The 13,108-nt window shown below is 50.7% G+C and overlaps 1 protein-coding gene across 9 annotated transcripts in view; it reads right to left on the reverse strand.

Moving 5' to 3' along the window:
• Window positions 1-2,162: 2,162 nt before the first annotated feature.
• FOXN3 (forkhead box N3) overlaps window positions 2,163-13,108 on the reverse strand; it is a 438,293-nt gene continuing 427,347 nt past the window's right edge. For all 9 annotated transcript variants that reach the window (XM_043472739.1, XM_043472738.1, XM_043472744.1 and 6 more), the window contains one exon: window positions 2,163-8,829. In XM_043472739.1, coding sequence (XP_043328674.1) covers window positions 8,298-8,829 — 532 coding nt within the window. In that variant the 3' untranslated portion in view covers window positions 2,163-8,297. The remainder of the gene's footprint in view (window positions 8,830-13,108) is intronic.

Below are 13,108 nucleotides of genomic sequence, written 5' to 3' on the forward strand. Positions count from 1 at the left end.
GTAGCTTTACGTCCCCGCCGGACGGGCCCCGTTTGTGATTGTGGTCCAGCAGCCACCGGGATAGAATGGGTGCTAAACGAATGCGCCTTCTGGTTTTTTTAAATTCTATTTCCTCATTTATTTTTGGCTGGGCCGGGACTGGGTTGTCGCGTGTGGGCTTTCTCTGGTTGTGGTGAGCAGGGGCTTCTCACCGCCGTGGCCTCTCCTGTTACGAAGCATGGGCTCTGGAGTGTGCCCGCTTCAATAGCTGTGGCGCCCTGGCTGTTACCCCAGGGCGTGTGGGATCTTCCCGAACCAGGGATCAAACCCACGTCCCCTACACCGGCAGGCAGATTCTTTACTACTGGGCTACCAGGGAAGTACCTGAGTGCTTCGTGAATTAATAGAAAAGAACAAAAATACTCTGCAATACCTAATATGGTAAATTTGACTTTGGTGGCCGTTTCATTCTATTGTTATGCAGCGTGATTTCTATTCCATCTTTTTCACCTGTCTCCTCTCCCACTTATACCATCTTATAATAGACCCCACTGGGGTCTTCACTGCAGGTAACAAACACCTACCAGATTTTTTCCCCTCTCCTTTGTGGAATGGTCAACGTCCCCCGGAAGTCAGAACAGAATTTTGGAGGTGCCATCAGAAGCTGCCTGACAATGAAGGAGACGCCACAGACTCAGGTTCAATCCCTGGGTCAGGAAGATCCCCTGCAGGAGGAAATGGCAACCGACTTCAGTATTCTTGCCTGGAAAATCCCATGGACAGAGGGGCCTGGCGGCTAGTCCAGGGAGTTGCGAAGAATCGGCCGTGACTGAGCAGGCGAGTCCTAGTCTATCATCTTGACAGTTTCCTCAGGTTTTCTGATAACCGAACTGGGCGTCGTGTCTGCAGACACCCTGAGACTCACTTATGAGTCTCATAAGTGAGTCTCATACAGCCAATGTCTGGTACGGGCGTCTGACGGTGGGTGGCCACACTTTGGTATTAAGCCTTACCCGACCTGGGCAACTACCCAGAGTTCATCACATTTGATCCAAATGACTTTCTGCTTTCCCTCCCAATCAATTCCCTGAAATATAGAAGATTTTTCATCCAGGAGGGAACACCACTGCTCCGAAGGTGGAAAAACAATGCAGGGGGACCGGGCGGGCTGCAGCCTTGGCAAACCCGCTGGATCCTGGGCTGACAGTTTGAGAGGTTGGCTGGGAGTCCACCCCAGCAGGCCCTGCGTGAGGTGACCGTCCAGTACCGCCTTGAGCACCTTAAGCAGGGACGCCCGTGTGGGGGCCCGGGTGAGGGCGGTGGAGGTCTGCCGGGGTCAGGGCTGCCCTGAGATCTACGGGTCCACACAGCCCACTAGTATCAGAGAGGAAGCAGAGCTCTGAAAGCACATCCTTTCCTCTCCTCCGGCACGGGTCCTGGTGCCCTGGGCCCTAGGACTTGTCCCAGACGACTCTTCTCCCACCCAGCTCCCTCTGGGCTCTTGGGGCGGGTGTGTGGCCCTCGAGGTCCAAGTCTCGGGGTTTGGCAAGTTATCCTCAGAAGCCCTAAGGACCTGGGATAGGCTGGCAGGCTCCAACCCCATTGTATAACTTTAGTATATTTCTTGACAACTTCCAAATGAAAGGCACAGTCTGTCTTAACCACAAGTTCATGGTGGGAGGCCTGCTGTCCCGTAATTCGTTAGCTCAGACCTAGCATTCTCCTGAGACCCACAGGTGAGCTCGGCCTTCCACTGCAAATCTGTGTATTTGCAAAAGGCATGTGGTTTTCTGCTGAAAAGGAGGCACGTATGCGGACAGGCTGGGCTTCCTAGGTGGCGCAGTGGTGAAGAACCCACCTGCCAATTCAGGAGCAGTGGGTTTGACCCCGAGTCAGGAAGATCCCTGGAGTAGAAAATGGCAACTCACTCCAGTGTTCCTGCCTGGAAAATTCCATGGACAGAGGAGCCTGGCGGGCCACAGCCCACGGGGTTGCAAAGGCTGAGCATGACTGGGCGTGACTGAACAAACATGAAAGGCACGGCCAAGTGCCGTGGAGGCTCTCACACCAAGTCGTAAAAAACCGGCACACACAGCCTAGTGCAGGGACAAAATCTGAACGACTTCACTGCTGAGCGTTGGCTTACGGAGACGCAGCGCACACAATACTACGTGGCGTTTTTCTTCAATTGATGCAACTCAGTCATTTTTATTGCAACTGGAAGACAATACATCACAGAAACTTTATGGTAGGTCTGGGGGAAAAGTGTTATTTACAATAAATGATGAAATAGTTTGTCTTTGGCAATATGATTACATACGAAGGATGCGAAATGCAAGTATGGATGCCTCCAAAGCAACAGCATCAGGTCCCTCAAGGCGGGCGGGCTGTACCTGCTCCACGCTTCCTCGAGGCAACACAGACGCGCCCGAGCGTCACCTCCGCCTTCACGGCTCTCCCTTTCTGTTCGTGATATTGGCAGTTTCATTCAGAAAAAAACACCGACGGAAATTGGCTTTTGAAAACTTATTACTCTAAGCAAATAAATTTGGCCATGGAGGTCTCTTGGCCAGAGGTCAGATGACCCTAAGTATTGAGAGTAAACTCTTGTCTTCTGATTGCTTTATCACTGTTATTTATTTTTTCTGTAAAACAAAAACAGAACTCAGAAATGTTACAGAATCAGAGTATAAAAAAATGTACAAGTGTATAATGCTTCCCAGACACACACGGGTACTTGTCCTCCAATTGTCACCATGGCAGTGTAAGCAGTGAGTGTGAACAACAGCGGGGAACTGGTTAATGAATCAGCTGTGTCGCTGGCTCGACACATGCTCAAGAAATGCTGCACGCTTAAATAACTGAACTTGTGCTAAGAGTTTCATCTAAAAAAAAGGGAGGGGCTGGGAACTCAGGCCACAGTCATGAAAGGATGAAAGACAACTTCTAGGTTTGCTAGATACACCATATCGAAGTCTCTGCGAATCCAATATGGAATATTAATTCTTTGCAAGAAGTAGGGAAGGCTGTTCTCAACTGTTGCAAAGGAAGTGGAAAACACTGCTGTATCTATTCCAAATAAATAGTCTTGATTTCAGCGCTAACAAAACGAACAGGAAGGGTACTTGTGAGCACGATCACAGTTAAGTCAGAAGTGATCTTTCACCCAGGTCTGATTTCAAAAGTAGGACAGACAGCAAAACGCAGCACCATAGACACATTGGTTTCGGCCGTTAAAAGATGGATCGTTTGAAACATCGGATTTTTCCTTCCTTAATTTTTGGTCAGTGACGCTAGCACTTGTTTGCTGAACTGTGGAAGAATTGTAAGGTCACACACATTATTCATGATAAAGCAAAGGAGTCTGTGCTTAATTCAAGAATAACCAGTAGGGGGCAGAGAGAGCAGCTGACCACCATCACCGGTGCTCTCTCCAAGGAAGGGGGGCTGACAGATGCATTCACAAAGGCAGGTGGGTCTATACAGAACACTGAACGCCCTGTGTACATCCTCACGGGACTCCAGGGACAGGAACACCACACAACGGATATACTTCGATTTACACGTTCCATTACAAGGAAGAAAAAAAAAAAAGACACCATTCCAACTTTGTAACTGTGTTAACTGTAATATAAACCAAAGTCCCGAGTTTTGGCAGGTAACTAAAAAGAGGGTTATCACTTAGGTTATATAGCAAAAGTGTTGATGTCTATTATATATAGTAGTATAAATAATAAAAAAGTATTATTTAAATTAGATCACAGTGCTGCGTTATCTGCATAACAGTGTTTGATATAGTATTCGAGCTGGGACCTACGACACGAAGGGTTGGACTGTCAACACTGGTTAAAGTCACAATCAAGAGGGGACACAGAGTTCAAATGTGTTCTTTTGGTGGCAAAAAAAAAAAAAAATCCTGAAGATGAAAGAAAAATACTCTACAGAAACATAAAAAAGAAAATGGCAACATCTGGGCAGCTGTGATCCACCAGAAAGAAACGAGTCCCAACCTGAATCAAGTTTAAAGGGAAAGAGAAGTCACACTGAGTTGAATCCAATCCCATATAGAAAACCCTCCCATGCAGGTCACTTGTATTGAACTTTGATTCCTTCTCCGAGAGCTCTTGGATGAGAGGCTGGGGGCCCACACGTGTGGTGTGGGGCGGGGGTCACCGAGATGGGGGGCTGGCAGCATTTGGGGCTGAGCACTCCAGCCGTGCCCCAGAACTGGGCTGGACAAAGCCCACAGCCCGAAGCTGTCCCCGGGGGAGGCGGCCCACCCTGCCCCGGCGGCCCCGTGGCATTCATGCCGCGCCCGGCCAGGGCCAGACACCTTCAGTGCCTCTCCCAGGGGAGAAAACCAGATCTTGGGAGAAGCCTCCCACACAGCCCTTCTGAAAAATGCAGCCTCAAGACTAAAATCTGCCACAGCTGTCTTGGCCAGGGTTTTCTACAACCACCGTCTGGATGTGGGGTGGGTTCACTTTAGTTTCAGATAGACAATTTGACCAAAGAACTCTTGAACACGTGTGTGTGTATATATATATACTGCTTAGAGAGGAGGGAAGGGAAATAGGAGCTTAGGGTGTATCATAAGGCTGGGAAAATCGATGATGCAGACCCTTTCCACAAAGTACTAGGTAAAGATAAGAGACAACTGTAGTAGCATAAAAATAACTTTCTATGTGTATAGCATTTAAGAAGAAAGAGCAAACTCTCCATCTCTTAAATGTGTCCCAGGACCGACAACAAGTAAATGCGGATGTCACGGTGCAGACGTGTTCACGGCTGTTTCCCAAAAGCATCTTCAAATATTGCTATAGTTCCCCACTGCCCCCCCACCCCCCGCCCCACGTGAGTATGTGAAACTGGAATGACACAGGAGACGCCGCTTCTCCCAGCAGGAGAAATCAAAGCAAAAACACCACACCCCCGGAACGGTGCTCGGGCGGTTTCTGTCAAGACTAGATGAGGACACGGGGTAGTTTGGAAGCTAAAAGAACACCTGACGTTTGGGAAGAAATTCCAAGACTAGAGTGAATTACACTTGAGCAAAATATTCTTTCACAAATAGGCTTGTGCTTAAATTCTCTACTGCTCTTGGAGGAGGGGGTGAGAGAGGGTGTCTTCTGCCCCCGGGCTTGGCAAGGACGTGGACAACCTCATTCCGCAATGAAGTCACTATGAACGGCCACATACACATCAATACTTTTTTTTTTTTCTCAACAATCAAAATACAAAGTTAAACACAATTGAGCCATTGTTTTGGTTATGCATAATGTGTATGCCTCCAAAAACAGAAGAAAAATAGAAAAAAGTACCCTCACTAAAGTTTCCCCTAGGTCTCCCAGCGGCTCCTGTGTTAGGGACTGCAAGAGACGCAGGAAATAACACTTAGAAAGCTGCCCGATGAGGTATTTATGCAAAAACAGTGGTTCTGGAGTTAAGAACACACTTTTATAAGATATTTCTCTATTTCTCAAAGAGATCAGAAAAGTAAATCACACACATTGCATTTTATTATTTTCTAAAAGAGGCCTTTGCTCCTTTAGAAAAAAGGAAATGAGGGGAGACAGCCCACCGGTGGGGGTCGCCGTCAGAAGGAACCCCCGCCAGAAAAACAGTCCTGGCTGTTTGTCTCTGCCTTTCGGGAGGGAAGTCTGGATTTGATCTGGGAGGGCCGGGGGACTGAGGTGGGCTTGGTGAGGGGACACCACCAAGTGCCGCCCGGTCCCGCAGCTGCGGATGGCTTTTGGGGTGTCAGACGTTGGTTTGGGGAGATAGAGGGAACAGAGCGCTTCGAAAAGATCCCGATTCCCATCTCTCTAAAGCCAGCACAAGCACGCTGGACGCACGCGGGTTCAGTAACCAATCTGACCTGCGCAGGGGCGTAGATCTTTTTCCCCCAGCTCCTCTCATCCGCAGCCCAGAGGAAGAGGACGCCCGAGTTAATTTCTCCAGAGCTGCGGGCCGTGCCTGGGGCGGGCAGATGGGCTCCGCAACCGCCCACCCCGGCCTGTTTTAAAAAAAATCAAGATCACCCCAGTCCCCTCCTTCTCCCTCACCATCGTATCTTGAGAGCAGGTGTTTTTATGCTTTAAAATTCCCTTCCGTGTGGGCGGAACATCACACTCTAAAGAGGCTCCTCCGATCTCCCTGACTCCTTTCTTTCAGGCAAAGCTCACAGGAGCTGCTTCGGGGCTGTGCGCCGTCACCTGGTGGTCTGAATCCCGCGCCCACAATCTAGGTGGGCTTCGCTCCTGGTGGGTTCGAGCACCCGGCGGCAGGGACGCCGTGAGCCGCCGTGAGGGGGAGCGTCTGGGGGCTGGGCCTTCCCAGGCCCGCGGCACTCTCCTTCCCGGGTACCTAACTCACACCCTCATCCAATAAGGCCCAGTCGTGTGTTTCCCCTTCTCCTGGCGAATTTGCATAATTATCCACTGCCTTTTTTCCCTAGAAACCAAACCCCGGTCCTGGCTTTCTCAAGTCAGTGTCCCATAATTCTCTTGATTCTATCACACACACTCACTACTGAGTTTGCTCTCAGATTATTGCGTCATGGTAAACATGTACAGAGAGAAAGGACACCTTTTCAGCAGAGAATCAGAGGGGTCGGGGCTGAAGTGCAGGCAAGGCGGTACAGAGCTCCGCCATCCAGGCCCTACCAGAACATGAAGAGAGTTTTGTATTGCAGAGTAAGCTCCCCAACAGTCAGAATTTGTCCCTGAAGAAGGTTAAACCTTAAACACCTGCTTCAAAAAACCAAAACAAAATAATCGGGAAAAAGGAAAAAAAAAAAAAAAAAAAAAGAAAGAAAAAAAATTAAAGGAAAGAAAAAAAAAAAAAGGAAAAAAAGAAAACCAAAAGAACCTCTAAGCCTAAGGGCTTAAAAATTAGAGGCATAGCCTTTTCTCTATTTTCTATATTTATATGAAAATAATTCATGCTTCATGCTAAATACATTATTTACCTTACAAGAACTTTGTTATTTTTGAATAAAAAAAAGTTTGTGTTTTTGTGATTTTTTTTTCTTTTTCTTTTTTCAAAGGAATTCCATGCATTGTGGATCAGAAATTTCTGCTGGCTACACGGCTGAATGTGGAAATCATTTTGATTTTTGCAAAGATGAATCCTGACTGATGTTAATTGCAAACTCCATTTTGAGGGCAGTATAGGAGTTTTTTTTCTTTCTTTTTTTTTTTTTTTTTGCCATGTTTTACTTTAGTTTGTCCATCAATGTGCCTTTCATCTTTTAAAAATACACCACAATACTAATGGCAGGTTCCGTAGCTTTTTGTTTTCACTTGGATCAAATGATTTTGACAGACAGAAAAAGTTTTGTACCATTATTTCCTTAACAGCTATGGTAATTTCTTGGAACTTGATTTTCACTTGGGCAGTTAAGAAGACATAGCTTGTTTTTTGCATCAGTTTTTTTTTTTTTTTCCTCTTTCGTGTGTGTGGTGTGTATATGTGTGCACACGCGCATATGAGCAGGACCAACCTTCAGGCTTATGGCTTGTGTAACCTTCTTTTCGTTTAATACAGAACAGAATCCAGTGATCAGCAACATCATTAAAAACTGACCCAGTTTCTTCTCATGAGTCACTGAGACCCGGTGAATAAGAGCGGTCCAGTGTTCACCTGTGGAGATGCTACTGGGCTTCGTGATTAAGAAGCACAGAGGACTGATGGCCGCCCTGCTCCCGCCTCACACTGCATGCTTGGAGCCACGACAAGGCTCCTCCTGGCATCCTCTTGAGGCCCAGTGCCCGAGCCTGGGTCTGCTCCTAGGGGACCAGGGATCCTTCCGTCTCCTCAGTTGCCTTACGTGCGCTCACTCACTGACCCCAGCTGGGTGCACAGCCTGACCTCTTAAACCTAAAGGTTGGGCCTGATCCATGGTGACCTTGCACACGTGCCTTCTAGTGCTGGGTGTGTGTCCCCGCGGCATTACTGCTGCATCCCTGTGGATTCAGCCGCGGGATTCTGAGACAAGCTGGAGGAAGCAATGGTCATTTTGGCTTTTTCGGTTTTGTCTTCAGGTAATGAAAAGCTTTTGTAAAACGGCTGAGTGTCAATATGAGTTCTATGGCTTCAATCTCCTTTAAACATAAAATTCTTAAGGGTTCAAAACCAAGGAAGGGGGTCAAATTAAAAAAAAAAAAAAAAGGAAAGAAAAGACAGAAAACCAAACCAAAGGAAAAAGAAAAGAAAAAAATAATAAATTGCTGATATTGCCACAAATCATTAGAAATCTCCTGACATGCTGAAACCAAATGGCCGTAAGTTCAAAACAAATCAGTGACTTGTTTTTGTTAATTTTTCGCGGTTTCCTTTTGCTCCTTCTGCCCCGTTGCCGTCCGATTCGTGATGTTGTTCAGGCAGGACCGGATGCCCGCCAGGTGCAGGAGCGAGCCGGCCGCCTCCTTCATCTCCTCGTCGTCGCTCTCGGGGGGCTTCTCTGTGCGTCTCTTTTTGAGGGGCAGCGTGTCGCTGGGCACCTTCCGCGCCTTGGCCGCGGGCGGCCGCTTCTTGTGCGCGGGCGTGGGGCCGCCGTCGCCGGGCGCCTCCCGGGGGCCGCGCGGCCGGCCGTCCTCCTCCGGCTCGCTGTGGCTCTCGCGGCTCGGGCAACTGCCCTCGCTGCCCTCCGGGCCCCCCTTGGCGGCGAACTCGTCGGGCTCGTCAGCCGAGGAGGACGAGACGGAGTCGCTGGCGGGCGAGGCGCTGCGGGCGGCGGCGGCCTTGGCGCTGCTGTAGGTGTGGTCCTCCTTGGGGTCCCCGCTGACCACCGGGGAGCCGCAGGCCGGCTCGCTCTCAGTCCGCAGGCGGCAGCCGGGGAGGCCGTTCCTGCAGGGCGGGGATGAGAGAGGACACGGTTAAACCCCTTGGAGCAGACCCCCGGCAGCCCCCCGAGCTCTCGGAGCAGACGCGGGGACGCCCGGCCAGCGGTCTGCCAGCAGGAGCCTCTGCCCTGAAGCTGAGGCCCGACATCCGGCAGCTCCCTCGTCCCTGCTGGTCTCCTGCCGTGGACACGACCACTCCGTTCGTGCTTGCTGTGACGGTGGTGGAAGCACAATCTCTCCTGTTAAACCGTAAGAATCAAGCTGTGTGCTGGGTTTCACGCGCCCGCCAATGCGCGGTGGAGAGACCACCGGGCGATGCTGGCTGGGTCCTTCCGAGGAAAAAGTCTGCAGTGCTCTAGAGCGGCTCCGCCTAGAGCCTTTAGTCAGAAGGCTAAACCTGCTGTTCAGGGGAAAAGAGGCCCCCGTCACGGGGTGATGGCTCCTCACTGCCGCGGCCCCGCCCTCAGCCATTCAGCCACCCCTCCCGTGGATGCGTGGCCTGGGGTGGGGGGCTCCTGGGGAGGCAGCCCAGGCCGAATCAGACCCGGACACTCACAAGGATGCTCACAGATGAACAGAGAAGCAAGTCATGGTTACACAGACAGGACATCAACAAGCTACCATCTACTAATCGGACCACCTGCCAGGCGCTTTGCTGTATCTGCAGAGATGATTGCATTCAACTCTATGAAGTGGTTATATTGGCATCCTTATTCTATAGATGCCAGAAGTGAGGTCTGGGCCAGTTTGGTAACTTTCTTACAGCCGCACAGCTCATCAGGAGCAGGGATGGGAACCGAGCCCTCTCGGGCTCTCTGCACCACCACCAGGCCGACTCCTGCTCTTTTCTGATTTGCCCTGTAACCAGATCACCTATGTATTCCCACCAGAACCCAACAGGACCCGTCACAGCTCCGAGTACGCTGTCATGTCCGTATGTCCGAGCAGGGAGCGGACCTCCCCTGTGCTTTCCCACTGGCAAAAGGGACACAGTGTCTGCGCCCCCCGGCCCGCTTCACGGGGCTGTGGAACGTGGGTGACCGCTGGCTGGCGTCTGGACCAGCGAGGACCGTGATGCCTCCGTGGGGTTCGGCCACACGCTGTGTGAAGAGCGCCGACCGGGTCTGCCCAGCGCGCGGGAGGGGCCGGCAGTGAGGCGATCGAGGAGGCGGTGGCCAGAGAGGACCACTCACGGAGGGGGGTCACTGCCGGCTGCCGGGGGAGGCGGAGGGCATGGGAGGCCTGTGGGGGACACGGCGTCGGGCTGAGGCTGTGGGGGCTGGGGGCTCTGGGCAGGGTGGGGACACTTTCCGCTGCACTGTGTTTGCCGGCTTTCCCAACGGCCCGCCCACCAGTGAAAACGTTTCTAGATCTTGGGATCGTGGGTACACCTGTCCCAACCGCCCCAAGTGTCAGCACCCTGAATTCCCTCCATCATCACGGACTGTGTGATGGTTCCCATGAGTGTCAGCTCCACAAGGCAGGCCCAGCCCCTGGGATGTCCTCGAGGCCTAGTGCCGGGCCAGGCAGGGAGGGGACCCACACGGAGACACTGAGCAAGCGTCGGAGCAGGCGCGATCGTGCAGCAGGGAGCAGGCGGTCTGGGGAGTCTCCCGCAGCGTGCCTTCCCGGACTCTCTGAGGACATGGCCCCGGGGAAGGGCAGTGGGGTGCTGTGGAGAGGGAGAGGATTCTGGGAGCAAACGCGTTAAGAAAAAAGGCAAGCCGTGCAAAAACTAACTCTTCATGAGTCCAGGTGAAAGGCACGCATGGTGTTCCCTGTGCTTCTCCTTCTTTTCCCACAAGTTAAACTTTTTTTTAAGTAAAAAGTCTGGGGTGTAGGGTAGAGACACGGGAGAAACACCAGAAAGAAAGCAGGTGTTACATTTCAGTTCCGTGCTGTACAAGGGGGGAGGTTCTGAACCTGAGACCTTCTTTCTCTCTCCTTCTCTTTCAAGGACATAAACAAGCATAAGCCATCATGGAAAAGAATATCAAAAAGAAAAATGTATATATATTTATGTGTGCATAGGGCTTCCCAGGTGGCTCAGTGGTAAAGAATCTGCCTGCCATGCAGGGGACCTGGGTTTGATCTCGGAATCAGGAAGATCCCCTGCAGGAGGAAGTGGCAACCCACTCAAGTATTCTGGCCTGGAGAATTCCATGGACAGAGGAGTCTGGCGGGCTATAGTCCATAGCATCGCAAAGAATCAGACACGACTAAGCAACTGAACACATATATGGTGTGAAAATGAATCACTTTGCTATACTGTAGTAATTAACACAGCACTGTCCATCAAATGTACTTTTAAAAAAAGGATCTATGCAGGCGTGAGAGCAGCACACTCAGACCTTCCTAAAAGCATCACAGGCATTGGAGGAAAAGAGAAAAGCAAATCACTTCCCGAGCTCAGGAATTCGAGGCGATGCGGGGCAGGGTCTCTGCTTCCACTGCAAAGACGCTGCACTGCAAGCAGGGTCCCAAGATGCACACCCTGCAACACCAGCCCCACTCCACGGACAGACAGACAGACAGACAGACGGAACACGCTCAGGGAGCCCTGTGACTGGTCCTCAGAGATGGCTCAAACAGGAAACTGAAATGTGTCCCCGTCCTCCCCGGGAAGGAAGCGTCCTGTGACGAAGACAGGAAAGCAACACAATGACGACACCTCTGGATAAAAACAGGTGCCTGGAGGCAACTTCAGGGAGTTAGAGTTAAAACGTAAACGCATCTTTCTCTCAGGTGATACAGTTAGCTTTCTCTGAGACTTTATGATGGGCTCACAATCCATAAATTACACACAAACTCAGCAGGAAGCGACACGCTCCTCCAATTACTAATCACTCGAAGCAGCGCTGCTCGTGGCGGGGGCAGGCCGGCTGCGCTGACTGGCGTCAGACACCTCCTGCTGCAGGGTCTGTCGTTCCAGGACGCTGACTGCTTTACAAAGAAACCAGGCAGCCCGAACGTGTTATGTTGGAAGGGGAACTTCTAACCACCTCCTCAAATACCATCCATCAAAATGAACATGGGATACGTCTGAAGTGCCTGCCATTTTTTAGCTTCGTTTTCCATGGAACGACACTCACGACGATCATGTTGGCATAAATTAAAGCCACTTGACTTCACCGGGACCCCACAGAACCATGTGTTATTCATCTCAAATAAAAACCTGGTATTAATCCTCTTGTCAAATCGGTGGAAAATACTCAACATGAAAGTTGAAAAACCACATTAGTTCAGGGTGAGAATGACCAGTCCTTGCCACCCACAAGGCAAGGGATAGCTTCTGATTAGACACGGCCATTTTGCTGATTTTTGATTTGCTCGTGATTTGTTCCATTATCATAGCATCTCTATGCGTTGTCACCCCAGCCTTCCGCCTGTGCATGAGAGTTCTCTCTGGAACTGATGGCTTCAAACCTGGAGGGGAGCATTTAGGGTGACGTCGTCCTTCTTAGGGGTTTACTTGAGAAGGCTGGTCTTTGCCAAGCGTGAAGAGAAGCAGGTGGGGTTAAGAGGATTACAGAAGCCGTGCTCACTGTGCGCGCTTTTGTCCCAAACGGACCACAGGGAGAAAGACAGAAGACGAGAGATGACCGGACGCTTCCGTTCTCAGCCGGCGGCAGAAAAGATACTCGGAAGGCATTCTTCCAACTACCATACAAAAGACCCCGTGTGAAGGACAGCGATGTATTTTTAGTCATTGCTGGGTTCCTTGGAAAATAAGGGGAATCTTAAGAGATCCACGTAACGCACACAGACCAAAAGGACTTCACACACACACAGATGAGAATCTTAAAAAAAAAAAGACAAAATCTGAAATGTGAGCAGCAGGCATCTAAGGAAGGCAGGGTTTTGTGGAGCCGCCTCCAGCCCTGGGACAAGAGGCCAAACTTGGGGGGAGGGCGGAGCAGGGGGAAGGACTTGGGCAGCTCCTGGCTTACTGTGGCCCCCAGCGGGGTTAAAGCGCCCTCAGGCGCATTGGTCCCCAGGCTCCCAGGAGAAGTTTACAAAGCAAAACCTCTCCTGAAGACAGCAACCCACGCCAAGGCCATCAGGATGCCTGTATATCAAGTTGAATCAAGTAAAAGCTCATAACCTAAAATCACCAAAGAGCCCACTAGGAAAGTATAAATGTAAAAATGCCACATAAAAAGTGAGGACCCTTGAATGATGAGGCCTTCAATGAGATCCTAGGGAATCAGCGGCAGACAATGGGGATAAAGGCCGGCCTGACCTCAGCTCCAGATGGAACTGGAGAAAAGAAAAGCCTCCCT

The sequence above is a fragment of the Cervus canadensis genome, chromosome 6 (genome assembly GCF_019320065.1).
Source record: "Cervus canadensis isolate Bull #8, Minnesota chromosome 6, ASM1932006v1, whole genome shotgun sequence".
NCBI lineage: Eukaryota > Metazoa > Chordata > Mammalia > Artiodactyla > Cervidae > Cervus > Cervus canadensis.